The sequence below is a fragment of the Bolinopsis microptera genome, chromosome 3 (genome assembly GCF_026151205.1).
Source record: "Bolinopsis microptera isolate Bmic1 chromosome 3, MBARI_Bmic_1.0, whole genome shotgun sequence".
NCBI lineage: Eukaryota > Metazoa > Ctenophora > Tentaculata > Lobata > Bolinopsidae > Bolinopsis > Bolinopsis microptera.
In genome coordinates this window covers 448,680-464,256 of record NC_087074.1, presented here as the reverse complement: position 1 = coordinate 464,256, position 15,577 = coordinate 448,680, and the positions used below count along the sequence as shown (strand labels likewise).

At 42.4% G+C, this 15,577-nt stretch overlaps 1 protein-coding gene across 1 annotated transcript; it reads left to right on the top strand.

Moving 5' to 3' along the window:
- Positions 1–5,162: 5,162 nt before the first annotated feature.
- LOC134812915 (alpha-taxilin-like) lies at positions 5,163–12,584 on the top strand. Its single transcript, XM_063820523.1, has 10 exons — positions 5,163–5,233; positions 5,365–5,462; positions 5,659–5,829; positions 7,656–7,721; positions 7,909–8,037; positions 10,151–10,270; positions 10,433–10,557; positions 11,257–11,395; positions 11,879–12,271; positions 12,422–12,584. Exons 1-10 carry the CDS (start codon positions 5,182–5,184, stop codon positions 12,443–12,445), a joined length of 1,317 nt encoding a protein of 438 aa, XP_063676593.1. The 5' UTR covers positions 5,163–5,181; the 3' UTR covers positions 12,446–12,584.
- The last annotated feature ends 2,993 nt before the right edge of the window (positions 12,585–15,577 follow it).

Here is a 15,577-nt window from a genome sequence, read left to right as displayed (position 1 = left end):
TCTTTGTTTTGAGTATAATTGAGTGTGCATGTTGTTATCTAAATTAATATATTTGTAAGTCAGTTTATACATACAAATTATCAGAACCTGTTTAGTGTTTATTTAGGTTAAAACATATTTAAGATAAACTGATAAATCTATTTCAGGGAGCGCGTTTGTGACGGAAGACGTAAAATCCCCCTACTTGAGACTCGCTTTCAGTTTGGTGCCTGAGAAGCAACTTGAAGAAGCAGTGATGAGACTGGCTTCCTCTATTAGAGAATCTACTAATGTTGCTTCAATCGCGCGCTATGGAGCTTAAATTAATAGATAGACTGACCCCCCCCCCCCCCCCCCCGCTTCCTACACCCCTGCCTGAGTCTACAGACTTCTGAGACGATTATTGATTTGGACAAAATTTTGGTAGTTGTATAGACTCGAAATACAAAGTAGATTGACAATTTTTTGAATCGATCTTTTTTTAAAAGAGCAAGTGTATCCGATAATGATTCGCTTTTATTAGTAATATTACTTTTGTTTGTAATAATGATATTGATACAAAAAAATGTCGGAGTATGGTCATTGGTTATAAATTATTTAACATTTAATAAATATATTATGGATATTTATTTATAAAAATTTGTTGCTTTAAATCCGACCCAATTGGAGTAAATGTAATGATAATTTGACCCGACTTACAGTTACACTTACATGTAATATTTATATACAATAGAGTAATAGTATTCATTGTTTAATGTTTATCTTAGTAGATATGCTTTACTGCTTACTATTAGAATTTAACTTCCAGTGCCTAAATTTAGTTTTAATGTTTAATACCATAGTTTACTGACTGATTGGTCGGTTGAGAAGAATCCGGTAAAAACTGTAAAATTTCGGTCCTTTAAATTTCATCTTCAAAAACTGAAAATGGAACAATATGATTTTGCAATTTTCTTCTGGATTTTGACTTCCAGTGTTAAGCTTTCTTCTGTGACATGTGAGCTTCCTTCGACCGAAAACAAAGGTTTCTGGGCAAAAAGTTCATAAAATCTGTCAAATTTGTGTTCAGAATTCTTCAAAATTGAAAATGGGACAGAAGTTGGAAAACACAAATATTCATTTTGTTAAGCTTTCTGTTGTGAGCTTCCTCCGACCGAAATCAAACTTCTGGCACCTCAATCGTGTCGTGTGCCATCTTTACACTTTAGGTGACTGACAATTTGGTAATTTGGTTGAGGGTGAGAAATTCAGTAAAAACTGCAAAATTTCGGTCCTGAAAATTTCGTCTTGAAAATGGGACAATATTGAATATGATTTTAACGGGTGATACTCGTAAAATTGTTGTTCCAAATATCAGGACCGTCGACGATGGATGAGTCCAACTCGGCGCGCTTCCTGGTGCATGGTAGGTCATAAACCTACAAATATGATTTTGTCATTTTCTTCGGGATTTTGACTTCCAGTACCACAATCTGGTTTCATACCATCATCAATTAACTGACCAATTGGTTTCGGGGCAAAAATTTCATTTGACCATTGTTAATGGTCTGGCCCGGCGCGCGCTACTTCGAAGAAATTTAGACGAGTAACATCCGTCAAAAATTTCATCCATGTCCAATCTGTAAAATTTTTTGTCCATTGTTAATGGACACGGTGCGTGCTTTTTCGTAGCACTTGCCACCTCAGGCAAGAGTAGAAAGCGGCGCGCGTTACTTCGAAGAAATTTTGTCTATTGTTAAGAAATGGACTGGCCCGGCGCGCGCTATTTAGTAGCACTTGTGACTTGCTACGAGAAGGCAGCGGCGCGTGCAACTTCGAAGAAATTTAGACGAGTAACATCCGTCAACTAATAACATCAATGGATCAGATCACAATAAACATAGTTAAACTTAAACATCCGATAATAAACTCATAAAAATTAGATATGCTCAATTGCTTTGTAGCGCGATGCGTTACTGTGCCGCGTTGACGGATGTTACTCGTCTAAATTTCTTCGAAGTAGCGCCTGATCATTAACAATGGTCAATGTGCCGCGCCGCGCACTCCATGAGGCTTCTCACAGCGACATCGCTAGATCGGCGAGATGCGCTACTGTGCCGCGCCGAGCTGCGATGAATTGACATCGTCAATTGATTAATTGCTCTATCCATAGCCCTTGCGCGCGCCCCCGCCTCACTGCGGTAAACAAGCGCGCCTGCAGCGCTTGTTAGGTGAATATGCCTAGTGCTATGTAAAATACGCTTTTTACTATTAACTATATACTATTCAAAAATTCATTTCAATCATAAATTTCTATCAGCGCGGTGCTAGTCATTAATTATAATAACGGCGCTGAGCCTAAACCAATGAATTCAAAACAAAATAAAAATTGATCCGAAGCACGTTAAAAAGTTAAGTGTCTAGTATTTGTACTTGTTATTATTAGGTTCGATTGAAATATCTGCTTAAAACACTACTACATGTTGTTAAAAAACAAAATATTTACAAAACAAAACGACGGGATACAGAAAGGAGAAGGACAACACATCACACGGACGAAAACTGCTGCTGAGTATCTGATTGTATTATTTATGGGTCTCTTGTTCATTAAAATAAGTGCGATCATACAACTAGATTACATTGGACTGACACAGTTGCTACACATTTAGTCCATCATGTCACAGGGGCAGGGATGAGGTTGTAAAAGACTTCTGACAAGATGTCTCATATTTTTGTCCATTCTTTTGCATCTGTAATCTCGTAGAGCGATGAGTGTTGTCCTTAACATGGCGAATCTTATTTTAGTCCTCACATGCCTTACCACACCGCAATATCTATCTTTCCTTTTCCTGGCTAAGAGGTCTGCTACTCTGTTTACAAACCGCTTACACTCCTTGGACATGCCTCCAGTTGTGAGAAATACAGCCGGGGTGAAGGTGGCCTTCTCCACGTTCAACACTCTCTCTAAGTACTCATCCTTCTTCTCATTCTCGTTCTCTTCGTATACTTCTTGAATAGTTTTTGTCCTGTTTGATATGCAATTGGGGTGTAAAACTATAAATGTCAAGAAAGATCTTATCAAATGGAGTCCAAACTCCTCTAGCAGATACGTCAAGTCGTCAAGCCGAGCTTGGTCACCTGTTACAGTCTTGGGGTTGAGGCAGTCACCCTCATTTACCTTCTGTAGCTGTGGTTCAACTTTCACATCATGACATAGCATACCTCACAAAGGAGATTTGCCATTGTGTCTCTGATGTTGTTGTGAGTCATTATCACGTAGCCCCTAGCTAACAGGTGAGAAATACTAGGTATCGACCCGAAAGCATTGAAGGACCGAGTTATTTAAGCAATAAGGAGAGACATAATGAATATCTTTGGTTTCATCCTTTTGTGGCAAAGAAGCGTTTTATAAATCTTTATTCCACTGGGAAGTATTAATGAATTATTTATAGATAATGTATTAGATTTTATTAGTTAAAATTGAATTTATTAAATTATTAATGTTGATAGAAAGGTATATTTATTTAAAGTATTTTTCTATTTAGTGCAATGATATTTTGTAGACACTTGTGATGATGTTATGTCATAATCTTTACTTACTTACTTACTTACTTATCCCAAAGAGATTTTCCCCATTCATTCTAATTTAAATAAGTTTTGATTTATTACATCATTCACATTGTTTGGGCCATTCATCATTTCAATAAAGCCAATGAAGCAATGATACTACACCAGATTCAGAAAAAACAACAAATAAATTCCAATTCTTCACACTCCTCGCAGCCTTTCATACTTTAGTTTCGTCTGTCTTTATGCAGTCGTCATCAGTAATCCAGCAGCCATGTTGAATGCCATTTACTCAAATTATTTTTTATATAGTAGTTTTGAAAGTATTAAAACTCATCACCAATCACATGCTGTAAAAACCCCTTTGGTTGCTTTTGGGTCGATACCTAGCTAGTATTTTGGAATAAGGGCCGTCGCAGTATAAAATACATAGTATAGTTAGTGTCCAATTAGCTGATGTCTATTTTACCTAGCTTGCTAGTCTATTGCTTGCTTCTCTCACGTTCAGAAAGCTTGAAAAGAGCGCAGGGCATGGCACAGGGACTGCTGTGCCAGGTAAATGTCTATTGAATCGTTATCGCCTAGTACAGCTGCCTGTAAATTGCTTTCCCTGACCCCTCAAACGACCACGAGGACGCTCTGAAGTAGAGAGAAGCGAAGTCTTGTTTTCATATTTTAGACAAAATTAGACAAATCTTTAAAATGTGTTTCTAGACCAAAACGTGTAGTTTTGCTAGTACTACAGTTACATTTTTCAAAATTGTCTCACATTCAAACGACAATTTGGCGCCCCCTAAGTTGGCACACCCCTTAGTTGGCACACCTCCCCCGCCCCCCCCCCCCCCCCCGCACAGGCAGGGTCAGCAGGGCCATTTGTTACGCCACTGCCTTATTATACCGCCAATCACACTTTCCTGGTTCAGGATTGTTCAGTTGATTGAAACGTGGGCCGTGGGCGCCCCACAGGCAGTATTGATGGCAACTAACATTTACATTGTCTTGTAACTGGCTCAGGGTAATCGATATTTTCATGTATTTCTCTTTATTTATTGGTTGTTACCATTTACTTAGAAATTTAGACCTCAGCTGTTAACTAAATAGTTTGTGAACATTAAAATCAGTGTTAGACTATGATTTACAGTGTTGTTGTTTGTTGTTGTTTGGAATGATGGCCCTGACTGCATGTATCGAACCAATAATCTTATGATTTAGAGTTCCTTCAAGTGACTACTTATACTGGCTTCCCAAGTTCCCATTTGCACCAGCTTATTCAGAATAATTGACATACATGCCTTCTTGAGGTCTATCTTAAATCGTGACTCATGAGTTACTAAGTTTAAAGGATTCCCTTTACGACCTGGGAAGAAGGAATAACAGGTATATCACATGCTTTTATACCTCTTCCAAGAAGTGTCTGATTGTACTAAAAAGGGTAACCAGGTCATTACTCCCCATTTCTCTGTCTGTTTGTATATTTGTGACTGATTCGGGTATGACACAGTCCAGTTTTGCAACTAATGTGAAACTTATATGATAAGGTTATGATTTAAAGAGTAAATTTGGTTACTGGGCCCCTCTCAGGGCCTGAATTACAACTTTAATTTCTAGATGGCTTTTTTCTTAATCATAACCTATACTACATTATAGCATTTTATCATGACCATGATGACTAAAGAATGTGTTAAATCATCTGGAAATTCTAAAACAGGTTAGACTACCATTTTTGCAAGAAAGTTTGATTTTTTTCTTCTGTCATTTTAAATATCCATAAAGTCTGTGGTTTGCCGTCCAATGACTGGCTGTTTTAATTAACAATCTTAAACCTTTTTGTCATATCAGATTTGGATGCTGAAGCAAAAGCCTTGAAGAATGTTCTGAATACTCATGAGACTACTGAACTAAAACTGGAATGTCTCATTCGGAAATATGTTGAACTTGTAAGTGTAAATTTGAGGGGTGTCACCCCCCGGCCCCCCCCCCCTCCCCCCCATTTGACCTTGAACAGTTCTTGAACAGTTTTTATTGCTGGTGTTAACCAGCAATAATAATGTATCCAGTTTCTGTTATCCAAGTCGAACTTGAATCAGTTTGATTACCAATTCTATACTTTCTTTCAAAGTCACTACTATCCAGGCACATCAGAACAAAATGATGCAAGGAAAACATGACGATGTGAAGAAGAAACATGATCAGATTGTGGATGAGCGGGACCACCTCCAGGCTTCCTACAACCGGGCTAACCTGGCTAAGAGCAAGCTGGAGAGCCTGTGTAGAGAGTTACAACGTCATGTCAAGTGTCTCAAGGTTTGTGTAGAGAGTTACAACGTCATGTCAAGTGTCTCAAGGTTTGTGTAGAGAGTTACAACGTCATGTCAAGTGTCTTAAGGTTTGTGTAGAGAGTTACAACGTCATGTCAAGTGTCTCAAAGTTTGTGTAGATAGTTACAACGTCATGTCAAGTGTCTTAAGGTTTGTGGTATATATATAATATATAGGGTATTATAGGGACCAGCCCTATAATACCCGTTATAGGGCTGGTCATTTTAAATCACAAATAATAAATTACTCTTCGACTGTACATTAGTCAGGAGTTTGGAGTTTGGAGCCTGAAAAGCAGGATTCACGTCACACTAAAATAATTACATATAATTAGAAAATTAGTGGGTATACGAGCCTGTGAAAGATTAAATGTTTACTTGCTGTCGTACAAAGGGCTAACTAAACAGTCTCACATAATATTTACATATATATAAACTGCTGATAAAACGACGGTAAAATAGATTTGAAAATGGGTAATCTCTTAATTATACTCTAAGATGATCAGTAGGAAGTTTAACAAGTTTAGTACATAATCAGAAAATTGCCTGACATTTCTCTAAAAGCTAAAAGAATTATATAATATGTAACTATCAAGAGGTTGAAGTTTTGGTACAGCGATAAAGATAAACAAACAATGATAACTTGAAGACTTCTAGTGTCGTCGTAGTGGCACCACTGCACTAGTATTTGCAATTACTGATAAAATATTGTAATGCATTCTAGCAAATCTGATTTAAGCAATAGAACTTTACCCCCATATAATAATATACATACATTTTAAGTTCTTTTTTTTCTCTGTTCTACTCAGTGAAGAATCTCAGTTAAAATTAATCTTTAATGTATCAATTTTCTGACGGACACGTCAAAATTGTATCAAATTATGTTATACAGTATATATATATACAACATATGTTGACAGCATTATAAATATATATATATCAACTTTATAAACTGTGCTTGAAGAAATATTTAGATTGCTTACTATCAACAATTTTAATAATCATATTTTCATCTTACACACACTGCGAGACTGCACACGAACAAGAGTGCACACGAATATATTAAATATCTGCAGTTTAATGTTTAATAGAATAATGAGCTACATTTTAAATTGTTTATCATTGTTCTTCAGTAAATTCACCACAGCTAACACTCTCGCATATCTTCGTGGACTTGAGAATCCTAATTTTAGATACATTTTGTACCGTAGTTTTATACAATTTCACTGAACGGTTGTATGTATAACACAAGCGCTACTAAAAAGTATTCCTGAAATGTACTGGAAGTTGCCCTGAACCAGTCAGCCTGTTATCACACTAGCCTGGTAACCAGTTTCTGCCTGTAATCCCGGCCTTGTTGACAACTGTCTTCTGCACTATATATTCAGAGTACTAAGCTGCACGGATTTTAAATTGTATTGTGTATTATCACACACAGTGGAATGTACATAATATGTTGTGCAAACTTTTTGGAATGTTAATAATTGTAGCTGTGTTAAAAGCTTGAACTTACTCCAACACTCACTTTCTTCCTCATCAGTTATCCACTTAGCTAATTGAATTTATAGAATGGGCTTTCGGAACTTCCGAAAGCTAATGAGATAAAAAATGTGAGGTTTATGTATTTGCACTGAAAAAGTGGGTGAACTAATGATAATATCGTGGCTGAATCATTTTTGGCGATAACTATCATCTAAATGGAGCAGAAATTAAAAGTTGTACCCACTATTAATTATCAATTAATTTGGTAGAATTATCAATTACATCGTATATATAATGTAATTTAGCGTATATTTTAATTTTGTGTCAACAGGAGGAATACGATCAGCGGAATAAGGAGGAGGACAAGAAGAGACAAGAAATTGCCGCCAAGTTTCAGGTTTTTTTGGGTGCTTTTAATTATGTAAAGTGAGGCTCCAAATCAAGTTTACGGATTAAAAAAGGAAGATTATATTTATGAGGCGTTATTTAAAAAGTTTTCAAGGAATGAGGTGAGATTAACCAAATTAAATTCCGTTATTTTGGCTTCGTCAACTACTCCTCACCTCACATTGCTGAAATTACAGACGACGATAAACGATATAAACGTGAAGATGCAGGACAACCAGAAGTCTAACCAGACATTGAGGGAGGATAACATGGAGCTAGCAAGCAAACTCAAGAGTCTCCTGGAGGAATATCGGACAAGAGAGGAGGTTTGTTACTGGGCCGGGTTAGGAGGAATATCGGACAAGAGAGGAGGTTTGTTACTGGGCCGGTTAGGAGGAATATCGGACAAGAGAGGAGGTTTGTTACTGGGCCGGGTTAGGAGGAATATCGGACAAGAGAGGAGGTTTGTTACTGGGCCGGGTTAGGAGGAATATCGGACAAGAGAGGAGGTTTGTTACTGGGCCGGGTTAGGAGGAATATCGGACAAGAGAGGAGGTTTGTTACTGGGCCGGGTTAGGGGGAATATCGGACAAGAGAGGAGGTTTGTTACTGGGCCGGGTTAGGAGGAATATCGGACAAGAGAGGAGGTTTGTTACTGGGCTGGGTTAGGAGGAATATCGGACAAGAGAGGAGGTTTGTTACTGGGCCGGGTTAGGAGGAATATCGGACAAGAGAGGAGGTTTGTTACTGGGCCGGGTTAAGAGGAATATCGGACAAGAGAGGAGGTTTGTTACTGGGCCGGGTTAGGAGGAATATCGGACAAGAGAGGAGGTTTGTTACTGGGCCGGGTTAGGAGGAATATCGGACAAGAGAGGAGGTTTGTTACTGGGCCGGGTTAGGGGGAATATCGGACAAGAGAGGAGGTTTGTTACTGGGCCGGGTTAGGAGGAATATCGGACAAGAGAGGAGGTTTGTTACTGGGCCGGGTTAGGAGGAATATCGGACAAGAGAGGAGGTTTGTTACTGGGCCGGGTTAGGAGGAATATCGGACAAGAGAGGAGGTTTGTTACTGGGCCGGGTTAGGAGGAATATCGGACAAGAGAGGAGGTTTGTTACTGGGCCGGGTTAGGAGGAATATCGGACAAGAGAGGAGGTTTGTTACTGGGCCGGGTTAAGAGGAATATCGGACAAGAGAGGAGGTTTGTTACTGGGCCGGGTTAGGAGGAATATCGGACAAGAGAGGAGGTTTGTTACTGGGCCGGGTTAGGGGGAATATCGGACAAGAGAGGAGGTTTGTTACTGGGCCGGGTTAGGAGGAATATCGGACAAGAGAGGAGGTTAGTTACTGGGCCGGGTTAGGAGGAATATCGGACAAGAGAGGAGGTTTGTTACTGGGCCGGGTTAGGAGGAATATCGGACAAGAGAGGAGGTTTGTTACTGGGCCGGGTTAGGAGGAATATTAAACAAGAGAGGAGGTTTGTTACTGGGCCGGGTTAGGAGGAATATCGGACAAGAGAGGAGGTTTGTTACTGGGCCGGGTTAGGAGGAATATCGGACAAGAGAGGAGGTTTGTTACTGGGCCGGGTTAGGAGGAATATCGGACAAGAGAGGAGGTTTGTTACTGGGCCGGGTTAGGAGGAATATCGGACAAGAGAGGAGGTTTGTTACTGGGCCGGGTTAGGAGGAATATCGGACAAGAGAGGAGGTTTGTTACTGGGCCGGGTTAGGAGGAATACCGGACAAGAGAGGAGGTTTGTTACTGGGCCGGGTTAGGGGGAATATCGGACTAGAGAGGAGGTTTGTTACTGGGCCGGGTTAGGGGGAATATTAAACAAGAGAGGAGGTTTGTTACTGGGCCGGGTTAGGAGGAATATCGGACAAGAGAGGAGGTTTGTTACTGGGCCGGGTTAGGGAGGAATATCGGACAAGAGAGGAGGTTTGTTACTGGGCCGGGTTAGGAGGAATATCGGACAAGAGAGGAGGTTTGTTACTGGGCCGGGCTAGGAGGAATATCGGACAAGAGAGGAGGTTTGTTACTGGGCCGGGTTAGGAGGAATATTAAACAAGAGAGGAGGTTTGTTACTGGGCCGGGTTAGGAGAGAGGAGGTTTGTTACTGGGCCGGGTTAGGAGGAATATTAAACAAGAGAGGAGGTTTGTTACTGGGCCGGGTTAGGAGGAATATTAAACAAGAGAGGAGGTTTGTTACTGGGCCGGGTTAGGAGGAATATCGGACAAGAGAGGAGGTTTGTTACTGGGCCGGGTTAGGAGGAATATCGGACAAGAGAGGAGGTTTGTTACTGGGCCGGGTTAGGAGGAATATCGGACAAGAGAGGAGGTTTGTTACTGGGCCGGGTTAGGGATCTGGAATTTGAAATTGTAATGTTCGGAGTAAATCCCTACTTGCTTGTTTGTTTAACTAGTTTTAATTTTCTTGGCAGCACATAGAGAAGATTTTGAAGCAAAAAAGTCTGGAAATACAACTGTGGGAAACAAAGTTAGCTCAACAAGCTATGCAAGGTGCTGAGGATAAGCAGAAAGATCTCACAGAGAAAAGAAATGTGAGATTTGAGGCAGAATTAATTATATAGAATATTAGATTTGTATCTTTTTCTTTAGCATTGAAATAAATACCAAGTACACATCTATCAAACCCATTTTCAACTTACCTTTTTTCTGCAGCTTCCTTAGACATTATTATAACCAGTTATATTATATCTCAGTTGCTAGAGGAGTATGTAAAAGAGAAGAAGAAGAACGAGCTGCTGGTAGAACAAGAGCAGGAGCTGCGTAACCAACTCTCCCTGTACACTGAAAAGTTTGAGGAGTTCCAGAAAACTCTCACACGGTCCGTTTCATCTAGAATCTTCTCTATCCCTGGAAACTTAACTAACCAAATAATGTTTGGTGTCCAACCCCAAAAAAACACATTTTACCTCAAATCTTCATTTTGGGAATGTTTGTTTTGAGGTTTATTTTGTTTTTAAATTTTTTCAGGGGGAGTTCACCGACCTCCCCCTAAATAAAATAAATGCAGCTGATGTCATGATATGCTTTCTATCTTGGTGGATAAGTTAATTACACAGCCACGTAACTTTTCTTATAGTATGTTGCTGATGGCAGGTAATAATCCTTTCATATCGACACGTCTTTTCCTACCGGGGCTCAGTAGTATAATATATATTATACAGTATACACCTATTAGAATTGTTAGGTCTTTTAACTTACGTATTGATTTTAAGGGAATTGTTTTACTTCCTTACTCTAGTAAATAATACAAATGACACATATAATTATTGGCAATGGGGATGATGGAGGATAACATAACAAATTAACTTGGTCTCAAATGAATGTAGGTGTAAATAAAATCAATTCTAACATTTTTTCTTAAAAACCCAAAAAACCCAACTTTACCTCAAATTTCTATTTTGGGAATGGGTATTTTTGGGCTGGACACTCCCCATGTTTGTTATAATTCATTGTTTATTTTTAGAGAATCCACTCCATTTCCAAACCCCCCAAAGGTTTACAAATTGTATTTAATCAGGTCTAACGATGTCTTTGCCACCTTTAAACAAGAAATGAACAAGATGAGCAAGACAATTAAAAAGTTGGAGAAGGAAAACCTATCCTGGAAAGGTAAACACGAGCAAGTGAGCAAGAGTATGTTCACCATGGCTGAAGAGGTGCGTTATTCTCTCCTTCTTTATCATTTTATATTCTGAAATTGTAGATTCTCGATGTTGATATTAGGATAGAAGCAATTTGATCTCATGATAATAAGTTTAGTGTGCACATTTTATTTTGTAATATGTGAATGAGGACAGGAAGACTCACCAGCATACACCTCTATGTTATTTGCTATAAATTCTGATATTTTTATGGAAGGGAGACGGGGTAGACCATGTTTAAACTTATTAGATGTTATTAGAAAAGACTTGACTAGAAGAAATCTTGATATTAGACTTAAGAATTTGACTGTTTTCGAAGACCTTAGATTTTTAGCTTTAGATAGGGAGGAGTGGAAGAAGTTAGAAGATGGTTGATGTTTTTGTTTTCTTTTTTATGCGTTTTGATATCTATAAGGTGCCTAGGATGCTCTTTTAAAGAGATATTTCGTACTTTGAAAGATTTACTACTACTACTAATATGTGAATGTTTCTTCACAGCTGCGAAATAGCAAGAACAAGAACGAAACATTAGAAAGACTGTGCCGTGCTCTGCAAGTAGAGAACCAGGTGTGCAGGAAGCATATTAGAAAGTGTAACGATATAACCAAACACCACGTACCAGAGGGAGAGGAAGAACCGGAGATAGATGCGGAACCGGAAAAGGACGGGGAAAAGGAGAAAGAAGAAGACCGGAAAGAAGAAGTAGACCAAAAAGAAGACCAGGAAGAGCAAAAAGAACAAGCCCCTGAATTGCCAGTAATAGATGATAAGGAAGATGCCAAAGAGAACCATGACGAAGACAAGGTCGAATCAGAGGAATGCCAATCTGTAGCCAAGGAAGATGTGGAAATTGAACTAGAAACCTGTGCCAAAGTTGAGGAGGTTGTCGAGGTTCGTTGAGTGTTATTTTCATTTTTGATCAATCAGTTTTATTATGGGGATTTTTAAATGTGTCTACTTTAGCTTCCAATTTAGACATAAATTCTTGCGGATTGTACTCCGATTACACTCATAACACTCACTGCTAAACAATTATTTCAGCAAGACAAAGAGAACGAGCAGTAAAGAGTTGGGGACGATAAAAATAAATGGCTTTTCTCGGTGGATATTTAGCTGTTGATTATGTGGATTTTTGATTTTCGGTTCTTTGACTGTTTTTAACGCTTTAATGATCAATCTTATATTCTCTATTTTTGATTTAAAACGGTTGTTATTATGTCTCATTCATGTGGTCAACCTGAAATGGAAATTACCAAAATATTATAGTTTCTCTTAAAATGTACGAAACGAATTTTCTGTAATTTACAATTCAAGTTGCTAATATTAAACAGCTTCTTCTAGATTTTATGGCCAAAGGTCTACCGAAACTTCAAGGCCATGAAAAGTGTTATTGCTGTAATAGATGCACAGCGGGCCCACTGTGCGATTGCTATTCCTTTCTTTGGTAAGTATTAAACAAATTTTAACATTCAAAATTCGTTATTTGAACTGATGGCTAGGTTTCGATCTGATACATCTCACAGTTTGTAGTATACTACACGGGGGGGGGGGGGGGGGCAAGGTGCTCTGTGCAGTGTGCAGGGGTGTAGGAAGCGGGGGGGGGGGGGTACCTTGGGGGTGGGGGGCAAGGTGCTCTGTGCAGTGTGCAGGGGTGTAGGAAGCGGGGGGGGGGGGGGTACCTTGGGGGTGGGGGGCAAGGTGCTCTGTGAATTGTGCAGGGGTGTAGGAAGCGGGGGGGGGTGCTCTGTGAATTGTGCAGGGGTGTAGGAAGCGGGGGGGGGGGGGGGGGGGAGGGGGGCAGGGTGCTCTGTGAATTGTGCAGGGGTGTAGGAAGCGGGGGGGGAGGGGGGCAGGGTGCTCTGTGCAGTGTGCAGGGGTGTAGGAAGCGGGGGGGGGAGGGGGGCAGGGTGCTCTGTGCAGTGTGCAGGGGTGTAGGAAGCGGGGGGGGGGTGCTCTGTGAATTGTGCAGGGGTGTAGGAAGCGGGGGGGGAGGGGGGAGGGGGGAGGGGGGCAGGGTGCTCTGTGCAGTGTGCAGGGGTGTAGGAAGCGGGGGGGGAGGGGGGCAGGGTGCTCTGTGAATTGTGCAGGGGTGTAGGAAGCGGGGGGGGGGTGCTCTGTGAATTGTGCAGGGGTGTAGGAAGCGGGGGGGGGGAGGGGGGAGGGTGCTCTGTGAATTGTGCAGGGGTGTAGGAAGCGGGGGGGGAGGCGGGCAGGGTGCTCTGTGCAGTGTGCAGGGGTGTAGGAAGCGGGGGGGGGGTGCTCTGTGAATTGTGCAGAGGTGTAGGAAGCGGGGGGGGGGGGGTGCTCTGTGAATTGTGCAGGGGTGTAGGAAGCGGGGGGGGAGGGGGGAGGGGGGCAGGGTGCTCTGTGAATTGTGCAGGGGTGTAGGAAGCGGGGGGGGGGGGTGCTCTGTGAATTGTGCAGAGGTGTAGGAAGCGGGGGGGAGGGGGGAGGGGGGCAGGGTGCTCTGTGAATTGTGCAGGGGTGTAGGAAGCGGGGGGGGGGTGCTCTGTGAATTGTGCAGAGGTGTAGGAAGCGGGGGGGGGGTGCTCTGTGAATTGTGCAGAGGTGTAGGAAGCGGGGGGGAGGGGGGAGGGGGGCAGGGTGCTCTGTGAATTGTGCAGGGGTGTAGGAAGCGGGGGGGGGGGGGTGCTCTGTGAATTGTGCAGGGGTGTAGGAAGCGGGGGGGGAGGGGGGAGGGGGGCAGGGTGCTCTGTGAATTGTGCAGGGGTGTAGGAAGCGGGGGGGGGGGTGCTCTGTGAATTGTGCAGAGGTGTAGGAAGCGGGGGGGGGTGCTCTGTGAATTGTGCAGAGGTGTAGGAAGCGGGGGGGGGAGGGGGGAAGGGGGCAGGGTGCTCTGTGCAGTGTGCAGGGGTGTAGGAAGCGGGGGGGGGTGCTCTGTGAATTGTGCAGGGGTGTAGGAAGCGGGGGGGGAGGGGGGAGGGGGGCAGGGTGCTCTGTGAATTGTGCAGGGGTGTAGGAAGCGGGGGGGGAGGGGGGAGGGGGGAGGGGGGCAGGGTGCTCTGTGAATTGTGCAGGGGTGTAGGAAGCGGGGGGGGGGTGCTCTGTGAATTGTGCAGGGGTGTAGGAAGCGGGGGGGGGGAGGGGGGCAGGGTGCTCTGTGAATTGTGCAGGGGTGTAGGAAGCGGGGGGGGGGGGGTGCTCTGTGAATTGTGCAGAGGTGTAGGAAGCGGGGAGGGGGGTGCTCTGTGAATTGTGCAGGGGTGTAGGAATCGGGGAGGGGGGTGCTCTGTGAATTGTGCAGGGGTGTAGGAATCGGGGAGGGGGGTGCTCTGTGAATTGTGCAGAGGTGTAGGAAGCGGGGGGGGGGGGGGTGCTCTGTGAATTGTGCAGAGGTGTAGGAAGCGGGGGGGGGGGGGGTGCTCTGTGAATTGTGCAGGGGTGTAGGAAGCGGGGGGGGGAGGGGGGAGGGGGGCAGGGTGCTCTGTGCAGTGTTGTGACGTGGTAGCTAATAATAATAGCGGGGTTACAATATTTTGCAGTTTCGCACGTAACCCATACAAGAATATAGTAAATGCTAAGGCCTTGTAAAATTACTCGAAAGAATCTAATATTAGCTAAGAGGTGGTATCCAGTTCGTTGCAGAGGCATTATGGCCTGTCATCAGAATTATTAGTTGCACATGCCATCACATACGAATGGATGAGGGACAAGGAGGTTTCTAGAAAAATTGTTTGGAAATTGTAAGAATGTCACCCCAAGGCCCAATGTCGCCCCGGTTTATTCTCAGAATTGTACCATTTGACTTGCCTTCTATGTAAACAAGGCCCTGCTCTGGTCTCTGGACGATCTTCTCCCGGAGAAGATCGTCCATTCTTACAATTTCCAAACAGAAATAATTATAGATACGTTTTACTGTCCGGAGAAGTTCTCCGGACAGTAAAACGTATCTATAATTATTTCTGTTTTTATTCGCCTTAATGGAAGGAACTAACTTTTGCATTATTTTGCACCAGAACTTGGGGCGACATTCCCCTATACTAATATTGTTGTCTTGAACATCTGTGAGCGACTGATTCACTGATTTCACGGAAGGCGCGCCACCGAATAAGTTATGTGGATAGAAAGGCCTCTTAGTCAAACTCGCTGCACGCGCTTAACATGATCTGATATGATAAAATATATTCAAAGCGCGGCGGGAGTTGCAACCATGAATCGAACGGCAGCTTCCCTGGA